Source organism: Budorcas taxicolor, chromosome 12 (genome assembly GCF_023091745.1).
Source record: "Budorcas taxicolor isolate Tak-1 chromosome 12, Takin1.1, whole genome shotgun sequence".
Lineage (NCBI taxonomy): Eukaryota > Metazoa > Chordata > Mammalia > Artiodactyla > Bovidae > Budorcas > Budorcas taxicolor.
In genome coordinates, this window is record NC_068921.1 from 11,302,518 (window position 1) to 11,320,737 (window position 18,220).

Genomic DNA, 18,220 nt, shown 5'->3' on the forward strand with positions numbered 1-18,220 from the left:
CTCAAGAGTCTTCTCCAGCACCACAGTTCAAAAGCATCAATTCTTCAGCACTCCTCCAACTCTCACATCCACACATGACTACTAGAGAAACCATAATTGGACTGGACAGACCTTTGTCAGGAAAGTAATGTCTCTGCTTTTCAATATACCACTGAACCACCAGAGAATTCCCCTGTTTGTATTTTTTATGCAAATTTGGCCACTTTGGCCACCGGATGCAAAGAACCGACTCCTAGGAAAAAATCATGACAGTGGAAAAGACTGAGGGCAGAAGGAGAAGGGGATGGCAGAGGATGAGATGGCTGGATGGCATCACCGACTCAATGGACATGAGTCTGAGTAAGCTAAGGGAGTTGCTGATGGACAGGGAAGCCTGGCGTGCTGCAGTCCGTGGGGTCACAAAGAGTGGGACACGACCGAGCGACTGAACAACAAATACAAATGGAGGCATTTAGATACATTTTCTACCCTTTGCCTTTTTCACTTAAAATATCTTAGGTGTGTGTTCTTACATCAGTATATTCAAAGCTGCTTCATCCTTTCAAATTGTTGCCAAGATCCCTTTGTGAGGATGTGCCAGGAATTCTCTGCTGTGGACACTGAAACCGTTTCTAGGCCTTTGTTCTAACAGACACGCTGCAAGGAGCAGCCTTGCATAGAGAGGATTTTTCCAGCCTGTGAGCCCATCTGTAGGATAAATCCACAGAAATAAAATTACACTTTGCATTTTGGAATCAAGTTTTCTCCATAAAATTTGCACCAATTCAGCCACGCACAGCAACGTAGGCCTCATTTCCCGTCATGCTCTCCAATAGACTGTTCTAACAAGGGTGTTTATTTTCACCAGCCAGATAGGTGCAAAGGAATACTTTAAATGTGCATTACTTTTTATAAGTGCTGTCAAGCATTTTTCTAATGTTGAAGAGTCATTTGAATTTCCCCTTCTGTGGAACCTCTGTTCCCATCCTTTGCCCAGTTTTCCCATCGGTGGTATTTTAGTGATTCCTAGGAACTCTCCTGGTCTGCGGTATGAGCTGCAAATACTTTTAGTCACAATGATGCTTTGGAGCATGTGTTCTGTGCCCAATAAATGGAGCAAACCAAACTGCTGTCTTATTGGCTCTGGCGCCCTCCTCACTGAGGAGTCCCAAGGCCTTTCTGTGTATTCTTTCCTTCTCCCATGATGTCAGCATCTGATACTGCGGATCCATCCTTCCTGAACTCGCCTTTTCTTCCTGCATCCCTTCATCTTGGGTCTCCTCCCACTTCTCTGGCTGGGACTTCTCTTATTCCTTCCGAAACGCCCATTACAAGCGCCCTGGGGAGAGGAGGTCCTGAACTCAGCAGCAGTGCCTCCGAGGGCTGAGCCTCTGCAGGCTGTAAGGAGGTTTTCCAGCGCCTTCCACCTCATGGAAGATGCAGCCAGTGGTGCCTTGTCTGAATCCAAGGCAGGCTCAGGATGGTCCCCGGGCTCTTCTTTACCAGCCCCCCATGATGCTTTCAAACTGGTGTTGGAAAAGACTCTTGAGAGTCCCTTGGAGAGCAAGAAGATCAAACCAGTCCATCGTAAAGGAGATCAGTCCTGAATTTTCACTGGAAGAACTGATGCTGAAGCTGAAGCATCTAGTACTTTGGCCACCTGATGCGAAGAGCCAACTGATTTGAAAAGACCCTGATGCTGGGAAAGATTGAAGGCAGGAGGAGAAGGGGACGACAGAGGATGAGATGGTTGGATGGCATCACCGATTCGATGGACATGAGTTTGAGCAAACTCCAGCCACGGTGAAGGAAAGGGAAGCCTGGTGGGCTAGAGTCCATGGGGTTGCAAAGAGTTGGACACAACTGAGTGACTGAATATCAAGTTCAACAAGTCTGAAATTAGTCTTATATCGGCTCTCTCACAACTGCTCCTCCCAACGGCCTCCTCTCCCCTGGGCTCCCACCACTCTCCCAGTCCTCCTAGGCCTGAAGCCTCAACCTCCCCAGCCCAGCAGCAGCAGAGACACGCAGTCATTTCCACCCCACAGCCCTGCCCGGCTCCGCTGTCAGCACACCCATCTCCAGGTGTCCCTCTCATCAGCGGCGCCTCGGGAGCACACACTTCCTCCTGCCGCAGCCCTGCCCAGCCCCCTCCCTCTGCTCAGGAGACTCGAGCCCTCTCCTGCAGCACCCCCTTACTCCTCAGGAGGGGACTCTGCACACAGCCAGAACCCGACACCGATTCATGAAGCCTGGATTCACATGAGGTTACATGTAGTCCTGGTGGGCTTCCCAGAGGCATCTAGTGGTAAAGAACCCACTTGCCAGTGCGAGAGACCTAAGAGGTGTGGATTGCATCCCTAAGTTGGGAAGACCCCCGGGAGAAGGAAATGGCCACCCACTTCAGTGTGCTTGCCTGGAGAATCCCATGGGCAGAGGAGCCTGGCAGGCTACAGTCCATGGGGCCGCAAAGAGCCGGACACGACGGAAGGGACTTAGCATGCACACACGTATAGTCCTAGTACTGGCAGAAGGCATTTCCAAAAGCAAAAAAATTTCTCCTGTTCTGCTTTTAAAATACATATTAATACTATATATCTCTCTATATAGTATAAAATGTATACTATACATATAGTATACTGTGTGTGTGTGTGTGTGTATATATATATACTTGGCTATTTCTTTAGACATAACAGTGTTTTTGGTGTGTTTGTTGCCATTGTTGTTTTTATCTCTTTGTTTAGCTTATTTAGTTAATCAACCAGAACCTATTACTCTTTCTCAGCTTGGCTTCCAGTTTCCCTGCTGAGCCTCCTGCTAAGGCTCCCAGAGAAACTTGGGACGAGAGCCCATCGCTAAGACCTGGGTCCGCGCGCCTGTCCGGGGTCCACCCAGCAGGGCCCGCCGGGCGTCAACCCCGCAGACTTTGGCCGGGGTCCCCCGTCCACCCCACGACCCCACCGTCTGTGTCCTGTTCCGCCGGCGCCCCCGGCGCACACACAAGTTCACTGCGGGAAACGGGCCTCCAGCCAGGCGCCCAGCAGAGCCTCAGACACCCTGAGTGTTCCCGGACGGCGGAAAGAGTCCCGGCAATCCGGCATGTCGCGGGGTCGCGGGGCTCAGCATCTTGGATTGCTCCCTCTCCCCCACCCTGCCACACTCAGACTCACGAGGGGCTTGGGGGAGGGGGTGCGCTGCGGCAAGCTGGGCGCGTCCACCGCTGCTCCGGGGCGGGCGAGGGGAGGCAGGGCAGAGGTGAGGCGCCAGGAGGGGTGGGGAGCTCTGGGCCGGCCCAGGCGGAGGGCACGGTGTGCGCGCGCGTGCCCCGCGTTGAAATGCCCGGCACGTCGGGGCCGCAGGCCAGAGCCCAGGGCGCCAGCCGAGCCTCCCGGTGTCCTGCTCCGGCGGCCGCGGTCATGACGGAGAACTCGGACAAAGTGCCCATCGCCCTGGTGGGGCCCGACGACCTCGAGTTTTGCAGCCCCCCGGTGAGTACCGCTCGGGGTCCCCCAGACCTGCGGGGGCCCGGACGCCCCCGCCCCGGATCTACGATTTGCAAGGCACCGAGCTTGGGAGGTGGGAGCAAATTCGGGCGCCCAGATGTGGGCTTGGGGTGGCGCCCCACGCGGGTGCGGGTGCAGAGGCCGGGGCATCCCCAGATGCGCGCGAAGAGGAAGGTGGGCAGGGAGCGAGGAGGGGGCGTCGAGGAGGGGAGGCCGCCGACATGGCAGACCTTGAACCGCGAAGAGTTTGCTCAGCGCCCGTCCAGGCCTGAGGACCAGGGACCCGCGGCGAGGGGAGCGCGGAGAAACGGGGCGCCCGGAGGAGCCCGGGGCCGCTGTTCCCCATTCCCACCCGCGCCCCGATGCCGCGGTCGCTGCGCGCAGCCTTGACGCGTCCTCTCCCGGCCGCCCGCAGGCGTACGCCGCCGTGACCGTGAAGCCCTCCAGCCCCGCGCGGCTGCTCAAGGTCGGAGCCGTGGTCCTCATTTCGGGGGCGGTGCTGCTGCTCCTGGGGGCCATCGGGGCCTTCTACTTCTGGAAGGGGAGCGACAATCACGTAAGTCCGGAGGCGCACGGGGCGGCCGGGGGCCCTGTCACTCGCGTGTCCCCCCCGCGCGGGGGCCTCAGCAGATGCTGTCCCCTCGGGGGCCTCCCGGGCGCCTCGGTCCCTTCTTCCATCCAACTCCACGACGTGGCTTCCCACGGACAGGCAACTTTGTAGAAAAGCCCGTCTGGGCTCCAAAAGCTGTGTAGCGGGCGGGGGATGCAGTGGAGGGTTTCAGGGAAGCCCTTCGCAGGGAAGGCGCAAGCAGCTGAGGGACCACCGGGAAGGCACGGCCCTTCTGGCCTCGCCTTACTCACCCTTAGGAGGAAATGAAACTATGGCCTCTGCCAGCTGAGAAAAGCTGTGAATTGAAGAACCTAGGACAAAGGTAGCGGAGGAACATTCAGACCTAATAAGGGGATGAACCTGACCTCCCACTAGCGTCCTCTTTTTCTCTCTCCCTCTCTCCTTTTCTCTCTTCTCTCTCTCTTTTCTCTCTCCTCTCACTCCTCATGCTTTAATTTGCCCTACTCTCTTGCTGTAAGGGAAAAAAAATCTAACTTCCTTAAAGATAGTCAATATCTTTAAAAATCATTTCTGGCCTGGTCCCACGTGACTTAATGTTTTACTAACTCCCGTCCTACTTTCTATGAACGCCACTCTTTATGTTAAAGCTCGCTTGGCTCTCAAGGAATATAAAAAGTGCTTGTGACCCGAATGGGCAAGATTCCAGGGTGTTCATTAAATACTCTGAGTTTTGTTCACTTATCTAAAGGAGGAGGAGCATTTTATCTTGATGACCATTGCCAGGCCTGGTGTAAGCTGATTTCAACTAATGGAAAAGAATTCCCTCTCCAGGGTGCACACAAAGGGCTGTTTCTTAATCACTCCCCTCAGAGAATCCGTGACTTGCTGTCTTCCCCTTTCTCTCCCACCATGAAATTCAAAGCATGAGCGAATTCCAGTACTTAGAGAAAATGGTGCTGAGAGCAATTCAACCATTTTACACACCACATCTTCTGCAGTCACTGCGTAATTTGTATTTTTAACTCAAATGCCTAATGTAGATAAGTATGCCATTTAGCACCGAGTCTGTTTTAGAGACTATATCAAATTTACAAGCATCGATTTGTACGATCAGAATTGCACAGTGTTTTATGTGTATTTGAAAAGTGCCTTAATGTATTTGTGTATTTTAAATATAGAAGCCGGGCCAGATGCTCATATTCGAAAGCAGCATATCTGAACATTTCTGTATCTCCATCTCCATTAATAGCAGGGTTTAGACTGTCACCCCTTGGGAAATGTAAATGCTATCTTTTAGATGACAAAACTTCCATGGTATGAGTCCTTTGGGGACAAAAATGGCTTTGCTTTTGTTTTTTTTTTTTTTTAGGTAAAGATTTGGGTCATGATATATATTTAAATGAGTACCGTTTGGCATTTAATTATTCAAGGCAAACAGGGTTAACTGACAAGCTTCTAGAAAGAGAGATTGAAAGATCATCCAAAATGAGTAGGGCCTCCTTTTATCATAACTTTTACTTCACTGCAAGATGGTGGGTTGTCTGGTTCGAGAGAGTGGTATTAAATTCTAAAAATACAGAGGAAGAGTGAATCACGTTTTATTGCCAACAATACAAGTTACCGCTGTCTCTTCTGCAGGTAGGAGAATGAAGAAAATGGTGGTAGGGTTTTGGTGTGGTTTTTTTTTTTTTCAACTCCCAAAATATTCCATGCTGATCCATATTACTTAAGTCTGAAAAACAAATCACAAAATACTAAGTAGAGTAAATTTGGTACCATCTACGCATAGCATATGCACAGGTCTGCTGAATTCAAATCTAAATGGCCCGAACGAAACATAATCAGAGAAGGTCAGTCTCTGTCCAACAGACAGAGACATCCACAGCCAATGCGGCACCCACTCTTTGGAGATTACCCATGCCTCTATCCCTCTGTATTGGTTTATAGAGGAGAAGCAGCAGTAATTCACCTCCTGCGCCTTTCATGTGGATAAATCCCCTTAGGACAGGTTTACTGGAAATCAGCTAGAGGACTCTGAAGCACTGAAGTGTTAATAATGAGGGGACAAGTGACTGGGCTCAAATATTGAGGTCATGTTTCATCCACATTATTGTCAATGGAACAAGGCATTGAAATATGGGAAGTTCCCACCAATATGAGATAACTGACAACCCAAGCGCCTGGGATGAGGGGATGAGATCATTGCTTGGGGCCTTTATTCTCAGCCTGATTTTTTGAGCCGTTGGTCCCAAACATGATGTAATTATCTTATGAACCCAGGCTTTATTAGAAACTCATTAGCAAATCTCCTTGGCTGTAAAAGGCACCATATTGAGCAGAATTTTGGCACATAATAAACTTTCTTTGTGCTTGAATAGAAATAGCCTTAGGTGCTAACAGCTCCATCCGTTTAGAGCAGGTATTGTGATTACTGCTTCACCAACCCAGCCTTCTCCTGAGCTTGGGGCTCAGTACTCTTTACCAGTCTCCAAACCCAGGCACTTCAGGAGGACACAAACCCCCTCTGCTGCTCTGGGGCAAGCAGGGGCTGCAGCTCCATTAAAAGGATGCAATACCCAGGCCTGGTTAGGTAGGGTGTTTTGTTGAGGGGGAAGGTGGAGAAGGGTGACGATGGAAGAAAGTCAAGTTAGACGCACAAGCCACTGTTCCAGTGTTATGATCTTGTCTCCTTAAGATTTTCTAAGAATTTGGAAATAGTTCATTTCTTAAATCCAGGATCACTTTAGTAGTAAAAAGTTTATGTGCAAGGCTTTAAAAAAAAAAAAAAAAAAGAGCCTCTTGTCTCATGAGTAAAGGACGGACACTTGTGGCAGCAGAAACTCACACACGCGTTGTCCGCCACGCACGCCTTAACAGCCAAAATTAACTCAGATGAACAGTGGCTGCTCAGAGAGCGCAGGGGCCAAACAGAGCCCGCTTTCTGAGCCTCACCTGCAGGGAGCCCTGGCTCAGCCAAAGAAAACAGGTTTCCCCAAACAGGCTGATGGTGAGCACCACCAGGGTGCAAAGTGAAAAGAGCCTGGTGGGCTCCGCTCCCATGCCCCTAAATCAGAACCCCTGGAAGTGGCTGTCATGATCAGCTGAGCTGGGGAGACAGTGTCCTGCAGGAAGCAAAGTTCATCAGAAGGAGGGGAGGACCTGTGCTCAGAGGTGGTGAATGCCGGGATTTTTTGTTCCACTAATGGAGAGCTGTTGCCTACAAGGGTACCAGCTACCATTTCTACATCTCTGCTGATAAAACAACGCTTTGTGGGTCTTGCAATAATGAGTTTCTATAAGTAATGATCCAATAACGACAGATACTTTCCCCAGGGTTTGTCCATGGGGGCAGTCAGCTATTTCTCATAACTGACTTGAATTGAATTTTTCAAGTCCAAAAAATCTGACTTGAATTGAATTTGAGCTCTTTGCAGTTCTGACCTATGGACCTGACACTAAGTAGCTAATGGCCCTCATCAGTTCCCACTCCTTCTACTTTGAAGAGTGTATATCTTATACAACACATAAGAGATACATTATGTACCATATATGGGCCTCCTTGGAGGCTCAGATGGTAAAGAATCTGCCTGCAATGCAGGACACCTGGGTTCAATCCCTAGGTGGGGAAGATTCCCCTGGAGAAGGACATGGCAACCCACTTCAGTACTCTTGCCTGGAGAATCCCATGGACAGAGGAGCCTGGCGGGCTACAGTTCATGCAGTTGAGAGAGTCAGACACAACTTAGCCACTAAACCAGATATCATACATAAGACATAGTGTGTTAGTCACTGAGTCGTGTCCAGCTCTTTGTGGCCCCATGGATTTATACACTGGTCAGGAGCAGCGTGTAAATCACTTTTTAAACCAGGGTCCTAACCAGATGTCTAAACCAGAGAGCCCCGTTGGGGACCTCCCTGGCGGTCCAGTGGCTAAGACTCCATGGTTCAAGGCCCAGGTTCGATCCTGGTCAGGGAACTAGATCCCACACGCCTCAACGAACATCGAGGATCCTGAGTGTCACAACTTATTTGGCACAACCAAAGAAATAAATAAATATTTTTTTAAGAGAGAGTGAGAGAGCCCTTTGGATCCTGTAATTCAGTGGTCCACTGTAAAAAGGGTTTTTCGCATGGCAGGATTTTAAACAAGATGTTACTCAGAAAGGCAACACGTGAAACAGATCAGAAGCAAAGCTGCTCTGGTCAAATTGCAGATGAACCGCTGGTGGGAGGGACTCAGATAAAGGAACCTCACAGTCTGTGAACCTGCTCTGGGCTACCTCTGTGACACCCCGGAGCTCTGATGACATAAATGAAACCCCCCTTTGAGGTTCCCACTTCATCATTCGGCATTCAAGGCAACTCCCAAGAGGCAGAGCTAAATGGTGTAGCCAGCTGTTTTTCTGATTCCTGGCCCAGTGCTGCTGCACAATGCCAAAACTCTCCCCCTCCCCCCACACATCTCGTAACAACGCCTTACGACACGTTATGTCTGTCCCATAGCGTCATTAATAGGGGTCCCTCTTATTTTGAGCGGAAGCAGACATACACGTTGACCTTGCTCTCTGTAATGTGGCTGTATCTCAGGCATACCCTAGTCCTGTCCACAGTCCTTACTGTATACCACCCTCCATGCCAAGTCTTGACTGAAGGATTTTTTAAAAATACCTTCACATTAAGGTGCCACTGCAGATTTGTTTGGTTAACAGCCCAGGGAACCCTCTGCCTCTTCAATGTCCATTTATCCATCAACAGATCTCAACTCTGGCTGCAGAGTAGAATCGACCTTTAGAGAAAGAAAGATCTGTGCTCAAGCCGCATCCCCACAGGTTGTGATTTGATCCATCCTGTGGAGGCAACCCTGGTGTGATAGCTGAAGATTCTCCTTAGATGTGTCTATGTGCCGCCAGGATTGCAAACCACTGAGCTCTTCAGATTAGTATCAGAGACGATCAAAGCCTTTACTTTCAAGATATTATTTAAGAAATCATTGTATTAAGTGATTGGTGGATGAATGAAGTCCTCCCAGATAAATGTCTTACTATTAAGGATGATTCAGTGTATCTCTGAGACACAGGAATGCTAATTTATATAAAGATAAGCCCTGAATTGCTCTAAGAGGGAAGCATCACTAATTCTGGTGTTCACTTCCAGATTTACAATGTCCATTATACCATGAGTATCAATGGGAAATTACAAGATGGGTCAATGGAAATAGATGCTGGGAACAACCTGGAGACCTTTAAAATGGGAAGTGGAGCTGAAGAAGCGGTTGAAGTTAATGATTTCCAGAATGTAAGTATATTTCATGCATTTAGGAAGTTTAACTAAGCAAGCCTGGGAGATGCCTATTCAGGGAGAAGGCAAGGCCCTCACATACACCAAATGGGAACTGCTCTTTATGGCAGTCATGGTGCCACTAACCTCCTTGAACCATGTTGCCTGTTCTCTCTGAGAAAGGATCACTGTCTGTCCTTGACATTTTCAAAATGAAAAAACAATACCTTAGCACTGAAAAAAACAAGTTCTTGGAGCTATCAAAAGTCTTGGCAGAAAGACTTGCAAGAGCTATTTTTCTCTAAGCAGCCTTCTTAACAGTGAATAAAATGCCCAAGGTCTCCCAGAATGTGGCAAGATCTAAAACTGGCAGTTATCGAGAGGAGGGAAACTTTAATGACCTAATAATCTAATCAACAGCAGGTGGGATCTATTTACACACGTCTCAGTGCTCCAGATTTCCCGTTTAATCCAGAAAATGAGCATGGAGAAATTCGCCTAGTGTATCATCTGCTGTCTGAACAGAGCCCATTACAGATGAAACATTCGTGTCTCCTTTGCAAAGGACACACATGTTTGTTTTCAAAAAATTCAATTTACAGGCAGTTGGAGACATCAAGCCATGCATGGATGCTTCAGTGGACATCTGTGAACGCAAGTGTCACTCCAGGCCTCCTCTCTGGCTGGCCACCATAAATATCTCATCCTCTTTCTTGTTCTAGGAAGAGAAAGAGGCATCACTGTTTGTGCTCTCCTGTTAAATCTATAGATGGAGTAGGTGAGACTTCCTCATGAAAAAAGGCTCTTAAAAATAATGTCTCTTCTGATAGTTTATCGGCCTACAAACATCTCACCGACCTGTCTTCCTCTGATTGATGAGAAAAACTAGAGGTGCTTTTCATTTGAATGAAAGAACTCCCCTTGTTGATACCCAAACACACTTCACAAGCCCTTTTGAATATCAAACAGAAGCTAACCTTAGAGCTCGGCTGATATTAGACATTATTTGGTGATGACAAGGGCTGGCTGTGTTTGGCGTGGGCTCTGCCCTGGGGACAGGCTCGGCAGTCCGGTGTGTGCCCAGCTCCATTTCGTTTGGTCATAGCTTTGCAAATGGTTCTGGTCGAGTCCCAAAGATAATTTCTCTAGACCTATTAAAGGCTTTTACTGCAAGACCCAGGACAAGGTAAAAGGTGTTTTTTTCTTTGCACTGCTCAATATAAAATCATAAAATGTGACTCCCACACATGCATCTTTCATTCAATCCAGAACAAAATTGAATACGCAGGATATGCCACAATATCAAGATATGCAAAGGTAGCTATGCAGATAAATAAGAAAAGATCCATCTCTCTCAACATGTGTATATATCAGGAATGTCCTTTTAAAATATTTAATCCCAAACGTATATTTCTGTTTTATAAACCTTTGGTTCTAATAATGGTATTGATTGTGTTTTGTTCTTAGAGGCCAATGGGGCCACAAATATTTTATAAACTGATCAATTCTCTTTGATAGCTTCCACATTTCTCTAAGTCAGAACTGGTGAGTAGAACATTTTTTTGATGGATAGAACCTGTTATGGGTTTAAATAAGCCTGGACTTCTGAAAACACATGAATCAGCCACTGTGGTACTTTCTCCTGTATTACAAACCGTCAGTCAAATTCAGGAAGCGTGTGCGGGAGCTGACTATGCGCAAGGGATGGTGTGAAGCACAGAGTATGCAGAGACGACTGACACTTGTCCCCTCTCCCAAGGACATTAGGAGGTGGGCATCCGCAGAGAAGTGGCTTCGGGTCAGGCTGGGAAGCAGCTATGGACAGAGCTGGGGGGGCCTCGTGGAGGAGACCATCGCTGCCCGCGACGGGGTGGAGCAGGTTTTGCAGAGGTGGCAATGAAGCCAAATCCAGCCTCTGAGCTCTAACACTGAATTAATATTCAGAGACAGAGTTGTAAGTGAAGTAGAAAAGGAAAGCTTCTCTCTTTGCCAGGCAAACGGGACCACAGTGGACTAATGCCCTCAAAACTGTGTGTCCCAACCCGGAGGGGGTAGTGAGAGGTTTCAGGGTAACGATTCAAAGAGGGTGTGATTGGCTATGGGCATTCTTTTGATTGGTTGGTGGTAGGGTAAGTGGGAGTCAGCATCATCAACCTTCTGGTTCCAACTGATGGGGTCTCCGTACTTGTGGGCAGCCCACCAGGAAGGGGTTTCAGTATATGCAAAACAACTCACAGATATTGTTATGTGTATCCCTTGAGGGGGAGCTGGACCCTGCCCCAAGGCTGCACCACTGTTTCTCTGGACTGTCCCTCCCTGGCGCCTGCATCCTCTCCCTTCCCTAATTAAAAGCTGTTTGAACCCGCCCATTGGAACTCAGGGAAGGTCCTGGAGGTTGAATGAAGCCTATTTCCGGTAGTCAGAGAAATGGGGAACACGGAAAGCTTTTGTGTGCAGGAGTCCTGCAGGGTCCTGCTCGCTATCGACAACAGTTGAACCGGGTCTGGAAGAATGGTTAGGATTTCAACCAGAGAGAGGCAGAGGCAGGGCCTTCCAGGCCCAGGGAAGGCTACGCCATACCCGTGCTCAGGTCTGCTCCCAGGGTCTAAGCAGGGAGCTTAGAAAGTGAGGAGGGGGCGATGGAGATGCAGGCGGGCCCAGAGCAGGAAAGTTTCTGAACCGTAGGTGAGCAGCCTCCCCTGCTAACCCCACCAAGACTGTACGGAGCCAGTGGTGGGAAAGAGCCCCCGAAAGGGAATTTGCACTGAATGAAGGGCTCCAGGCTCTACACCATTGGAGAAAACAGTTGTTCGGGTCCCTTGTTGCAGAAGGTAAGGCAGACGCCATTCAAGGGAGGCTACCACTGTGGGGTTTTGTAGTCAAGGAGAAAGAGCAGGCTCAGCTCTGAATACAGTAAGGAAAACGGGTATAATAGCCACAGAGCAGGGTGGAGTGCTGGTGGGTGGGAGATTACTGAGAGGTACAGTCATCCTTCGCTAAACTGACCTAGCGGGATTTTTGCTGCAGGCAGGTCAGGGGGATCAGATGTCCAGTTTGATCAGACTAAGGCTGACTCAGCAGGATTCTTGCTAAAATTGGAATAAACCAGCCAAGACAGAGCCCAGGGTTGGGGCCTAGAGGACTCAGAGGTGCCTGACTGGAGTTAGGTCAAGCGAATCTCTGTCAAAACCCTGAGGAAGATAGAAGCTAGTTCTGTTCATGATGTATGAAAGTTGTACCCTCAAAAGTATCAATGCTGTTGGTTTAAGTCAACCCTCTCAGCCCTAATGACCCACAGATATGACAGAAATCCTGGTTAGAAATTAAGATAGTTCTCCAAGAAAACACCAGAGCAGGAGAAAATAGAGACAAAGAAAATGGCTTCCAATTTTGGAAGATACAACATTTTCATAAATATTAAATAAATATATCTAAAACTAAAAAAAAAATGATAGAATGGTGAATATAAACAGATTTTCACTATACAATTCTTTTGACCTTGTGTACATTTGAAATTTTTTAATTTAAAAAGCTGGAGGGAGGGACTTCGTTGGTGATCTAGTGACTGGGACCCCATGCTCCCAAGGCGAGGGGTCTGGGTTTGATTGCCAGTTGGGGAACTCACATGCCTCAACTAACACCTGTTGCAGCCAAATAAATTAATTAGGTAAAAGCAAAACAAACAAACAAAAAAACTGAAGGGCAAAAATGGACAGCACAGCTTATCTGATAGGTAAGTACGGTATTGGTTTCAAGAGTCCATTTGGCACCTAAGTATAACACAAAGGAAAAATAAAGTGAAAGTAATTTATAATACAGTTAGAACTTGAGCCTGAAGTACCTTGAAAACGTCATAGTCACATGCTTGGGTCACTGTCTGTGTCACAGCCTAAAATGCACACTGACCTAAGTGTGTGCTGAGAAATTAAATAGCAGGGACTTTTCTCTAAACGGCTTCCCTAGTGGCTCAGTGGTAAAGAATCTCCCTGCCAGTGCAGGAGACGCAGGTTCCATCTCTAGGTCGGAAAGACCCCTGGATAAGGAAATGGGAACCCGCTGCAGTGTTCCTGCCTGGGAAATCCCATGGACAAAGGAGCCCGGCAGGCTATACAGTCTGTGGGGTCACGAAAGAGTCAGATACGGCTTAGTGACTAAGCAACAAAATCTTCTCAAATAGTAAACAAAAGTAGCATTTTCTCTCCATTTTCGTAATAATTCCATTCCTAGGAAACCCTTTGTACATTAAGACTGCCAAAAATCATGTTACATTTACATATAAAACAGTGTTAGGTTCCAGGCTCAGGTGCTTACAATCCAGGTTTTCAGCCAAGATTCTGGGCAGTTGGTCCTTCAGAATTCCCCCAGGCTAGTTGGGACCCCGCACCCCTGGGCCATGCCCAACAAAGGGCCAGAGAGCTCCTAGTTTCGTGACAATAAAAAATTCCCTCAAAAGTTTCCAAAGCACCCCCCTGGGGGAAGATCCCCTTGCCCTCCTTGGGAATTTCTGGTTTAAGCCACAGAAATAAATGAGACCCCTAGAAAGAAAAAACTGTGTGGCTAAAATGAGATTAGCTGACTTTGGATGAAAGGATGTTAGATCATTGGGATTCTCACTCACTACCTTTGTTAGCAAACATCTTCATTATCACCAGCTTTGAAGGTCTTGTTTGTCTGCAAAACCAGGAGATTTGCTTGCCTTTCTTGTGCCGTTCCTTTCCCTCTGTTTAATCTTTTAGCATTTCTGGCTGCTTGATATGGATTTGTAGCTAGATAGGGTGGTTAATAGGTGTGAATTCCTTCCCACAGGATCCATCCCCATGGGGTTACAGTTTTCTTTGCAGCCTGTAGACTGACTGTCAGAACGAACTCAATACTAGACACATTCAGTGCTGGGAATCCTTCCATAGTCAGTTCTCCCCCTGGGGATATGGTCATGGCTAGACGGTTTCCTCCCCAGCGTCTCATCTCAGAAGCTACAACGGTTTGAAGTCAAGAGAAGATATAACATGGGCGGCAGGGGGTGGGTGGCTGGCCAAAATCTTGGCTTTCTCCTCTCACCGAAGCCAAATAAAAAATATGGATGGAGTTTGGAGGAAATAGAAAGGTGGCTGTAATTCCCAGCTGGTGGAGAGGGGAACACAGTAGGTTCACGCCTCAAGAACTGTGCCCACGCTCCCCCCAGGAGGAGTCTGTGGGCTTAAGTAAGATAAGGGCTCCCATTTAGGAGCCGGTGACGAGGAGCAGAGGTGTTAGCATCTTGATTCCTTCCTCTTTCATTGTTTCAAAGACAGTCAGTCATAGGCTGGCGTCGTTAACCCAGCATTTGAGTCTGGTAGTTAGGTGGCTCTGTGGCCTTCTTTCTGATACGTAAAAAGCTGAAGCTAAGACTCCAATACTTTGGCCACCTGATGCGAAGAACTGACTCATTGAAAAAGACCCTGATGCTGGTAAAGACTGAAGGCGACGAGGGAGACGAGACTGTAGGCAATGAGAGACTGAAGGCAAGAGACTGTAGGGGACGAGAGAGAATGAGATGGTCGGATGGCATCACCGACTCAACAGACATGAATCTGAGCAAACTCCAGGGGATAGTAGAGGACAGAGGAGCCTGGAGTGCTCCAGTCCATGGGATTGCAAAGAGCTGGACATGGACAAGACTGAGCTACCGAGCACCAAGCAACAAGAAGGGGAAGCGTGTTGTAAGGGCAAACACCAGATACAGGGTGTATTTAGCACAGAGTCAAAGGGAGATGGTGTGGAGTGCAGTTCCTGCAGAGTTAGGGGGCAGAAAGGTGAACTTTGTTGCAGACATGCAGAGTTCAGTTCAGTTCAGTTCAGTCGCTCAGTCGTGTCCGACTCTTTGTGACCCCATGAATCGCAGCACGCCAGGCCTCCCTGTCCATCACCAACTCCCGGAGTTCACTCAGACTCATGTCCATCGAGTCGGTGATGCCATCCAGCCATCTCATCCTCTGTCTCCCCTTCTCCTCCTGCCCCCAATCCCTCCCAGCATCAGGGGCTTTTCCAATGAGTCAACTCTTCACATCTGGTGGCCAAAGTATTGAGTTTCAGCCTCAGCATCAGTCCTTCCAATGAACACCCAGGACTGATCTTCAGAATGGACTGGTTGGATCTCCTTGAAGTCCAAGGGACTCTCAAGAGTCTTCTCCAACACCACAATTCAAAAGCATCAATTCTTCGGCACTCAGCTTTCTTCACGGTCCAACTCACGCAGAGTTAGGAGCAGTTAAAGTAAAAAACTAGGAATGTTCAGGCCTGTTTTCCTTATCTTCTTTGTTCTCAGGAAAGGGAAAGAAAAAAACCCATTCCTCTTTTTTTTTTTCTTTTCACTGCAACAGAGGCAGTAATCCCCCTCCCCAAACTTTCGTTTTTCAAACCATTTGCCATAGATTTACATGTAGAATAAGCACAACTGACCTTGGGGAGACAGCATGGTAGAGAGCAGTGGTTCCCCAAGTGTGTTCCTTAGGCCACCAGCAGCAGCAGCACCTGAGAGCTGCTTAGAAACGCACGGTTTAGCCCTCACTCCAGACCCCCGGATTCAGAAACTCTGGTGGGAGGACCAACAGAGTATTTTGTTTCATGAGTCCTCCAGATGATTCGGCTGCAAGGAAAAGTTTGTGAGTCACTAGTACAGAGGGAACTTGGGTCCAGAGGCTGTGCCTTAGTACCCTGAGGCTGCTACAACAAATTACCGTGGGCTAGGTGACTTCTACACGACAGAAGTGTGTGTCTCATAGTTTGGAGGCTGAAAAGTCCAAGTGCCAGCAGGTTGCCTGTCTAGGGATGGTCTTGCTTTCTAGCTCATGGAAGCCTGTCTTCTCACTGTCCTACTCATGAGGCAGGAGGGGAAGGAGCTCTCTGGGGAAAGGACGCTAATCCTATTCACAAGGGCTCCACCCTCATGACCTCGTGTGTTCTAAGTTGCTTTGGTCATGTCCAACTCTTTGCAACCCTATGGACTGTAGCCTGCCAGGTTCCTCTATCCATGGGATTTTCCAGCAATAATACTGGAGTGGGTTGCCATTTCCTTCTCCAGCGGATCTTCCCGATCCAGGGATCAAACCTGAGTCTCTTATGTCTCCTGCCTTGGCAGGTGGGTTCTTTATCACTAGTACCACCTGGGAAGCCTCATGATCTCACCCTTCCCAAAGACCCACTTCCAGGTACCACTATGGGGCGTTAGGTTTCAACATACGAATGTAGGTGGGGGCTGGGAGAGACGCAAACTTTCGGTGCAGAGCAGGTTATTTCAGTTACTTTAAATCTTTGTGGATTCGATCCATGGGTCAGGAAGACCCCTGGAGAAGGAAATGGCAACCCACTCCAGTGTTCTTGAAAATCCCATGGACAGAGGGGCCTGGCAGGCTAAAGAGTCAGACACGACTAAGAGACTAAGTGCACACACACACACACACACACACCCCCGGAACAAGTCTCTTTCTCCCCAGACTGGGGGTCCTCAACCCCAGCTAACATCATGAATACACGGGGAGCTTTTAAGCATGCCAATGTCTGGGCACAGCCACAAGCCCGTTAAATGGGAATCTTTTAGGAGAGGCCCAGGCATCTGTGTTTTTAAAATCTCACCATGTGATTTTGGTGCAGAATTGAGAGCCTCTGCAGTAAGCCCAGAGCTCTTCCTCTGTCGAGGTTTGGGGATGCAGGCTCATGCCTCCTCCTCCCTCTGGGTGAGAGATGACGCTGGGAGGAATGAGATGCGTTACACATGCATGTGGTCGATCAGGCCGCAAGAGAACTGACGAGGAGCTTCAAGAGGAAGGAGCCGTTCCTTCTCCCGTCTGTCGCCCACCCACGTCTGCAGGACGCCTGGCTCTGAGATTCCATTCGGTGTAACTTTCCATGAAGATCCTCCAGCGTGACTGACGTGTGACTTCATTCTTCCTTTAGGAGGGCTGAATGCTAGGACTTCTCTGCTGGTCCTGCGGTTAAGACTCTGAGCTTCCACCACACAGGGAACAGGTTCAACCTCTGATCAGGGAACTAAGATCCCACGTGCCACATGGCGAGGCCAAAAGAAAAAAATATTTTTTAAAAAAAAAAGGAGGGCTGAATCCTGCCCCTAGATTTCTAAAGGCTTTTCTTCCTCCCACTCCCTGGTATTGATATATTAGAACAAGCTCTGTGTCTTCCTGACATTTGTCTCAATCCAATAGAAGACTGACCAGTTGAGAATTTCAGATTCGTGTTGGTGCCTACATTGTTATGGCATATAATTTGTAGATCTTAATACTGGTTTTGGCCACTCACTAGTCATGAAATTAACCAGAAATGAAAGTAAACACTCTTGGGTCAGAACATAATGTTATGCCTGACGCACTCTGTGGGCAGAATCGGTGCTGAGCTGTCAGCTAAGACTGGAGCCTTGCGGCTGAGATTTCCCTGGAGACCAGTCCCTAGGCAGACGGGGAGACATTGTTTATATCTCATGGGACAAAAACAAAACATCCAAGTCCTTGGATAAGCTCTGGGAGCAAACTTCAGCTCCCAGTGTGATAGAAAGCTACCGTTTCCTCTGGGTTCAACAACTTAGGAAGAATCTGAATTCACAGAATTCGTTAATTGGACCAGCATCTTCTGAGAACTTCTGTGGGAGCATCAAACGAAAACAAAAAAGAGATTCAGGTTGATCTCAGGCTTAGAGTTGAGTACGGAGGTGACATTCACAAGACACAAGGGCACTGAGAACTGAGTGCCAAATGAGTGGTGGAGATGGGAGGGCTTTCGGAAAGTCAGAGGAAAGGGAGCCCCCTTAGCCTGGGCTGGACAGAGAAACCTGTAGGGAGAAGACGGCATTTCATCTGAGCTTGCGGGATGAGTGGAGCAATGAACGCACTGCCTCTCGGCG

At 48.4% G+C, this 18,220-nt stretch overlaps 1 protein-coding gene across 1 annotated transcript in view; it reads left to right on the forward strand.

Annotated features, from left to right (window-relative positions):
* Positions 1-3,314: 3,314 nt before the first annotated feature.
* CNMD (chondromodulin) overlaps positions 3,315-18,220 on the forward strand; it is a 30,733-nt gene continuing 15,827 nt past the window's right edge. The window contains exons 1-3 of the mRNA XM_052650315.1: positions 3,315-3,467; positions 3,898-4,038; positions 9,208-9,348. Coding sequence (XP_052506275.1) covers positions 3,315-3,467; positions 3,898-4,038; positions 9,208-9,348 — 435 coding nt within the window. The remainder of the gene's footprint in view (positions 3,468-3,897; positions 4,039-9,207; positions 9,349-18,220) is intronic.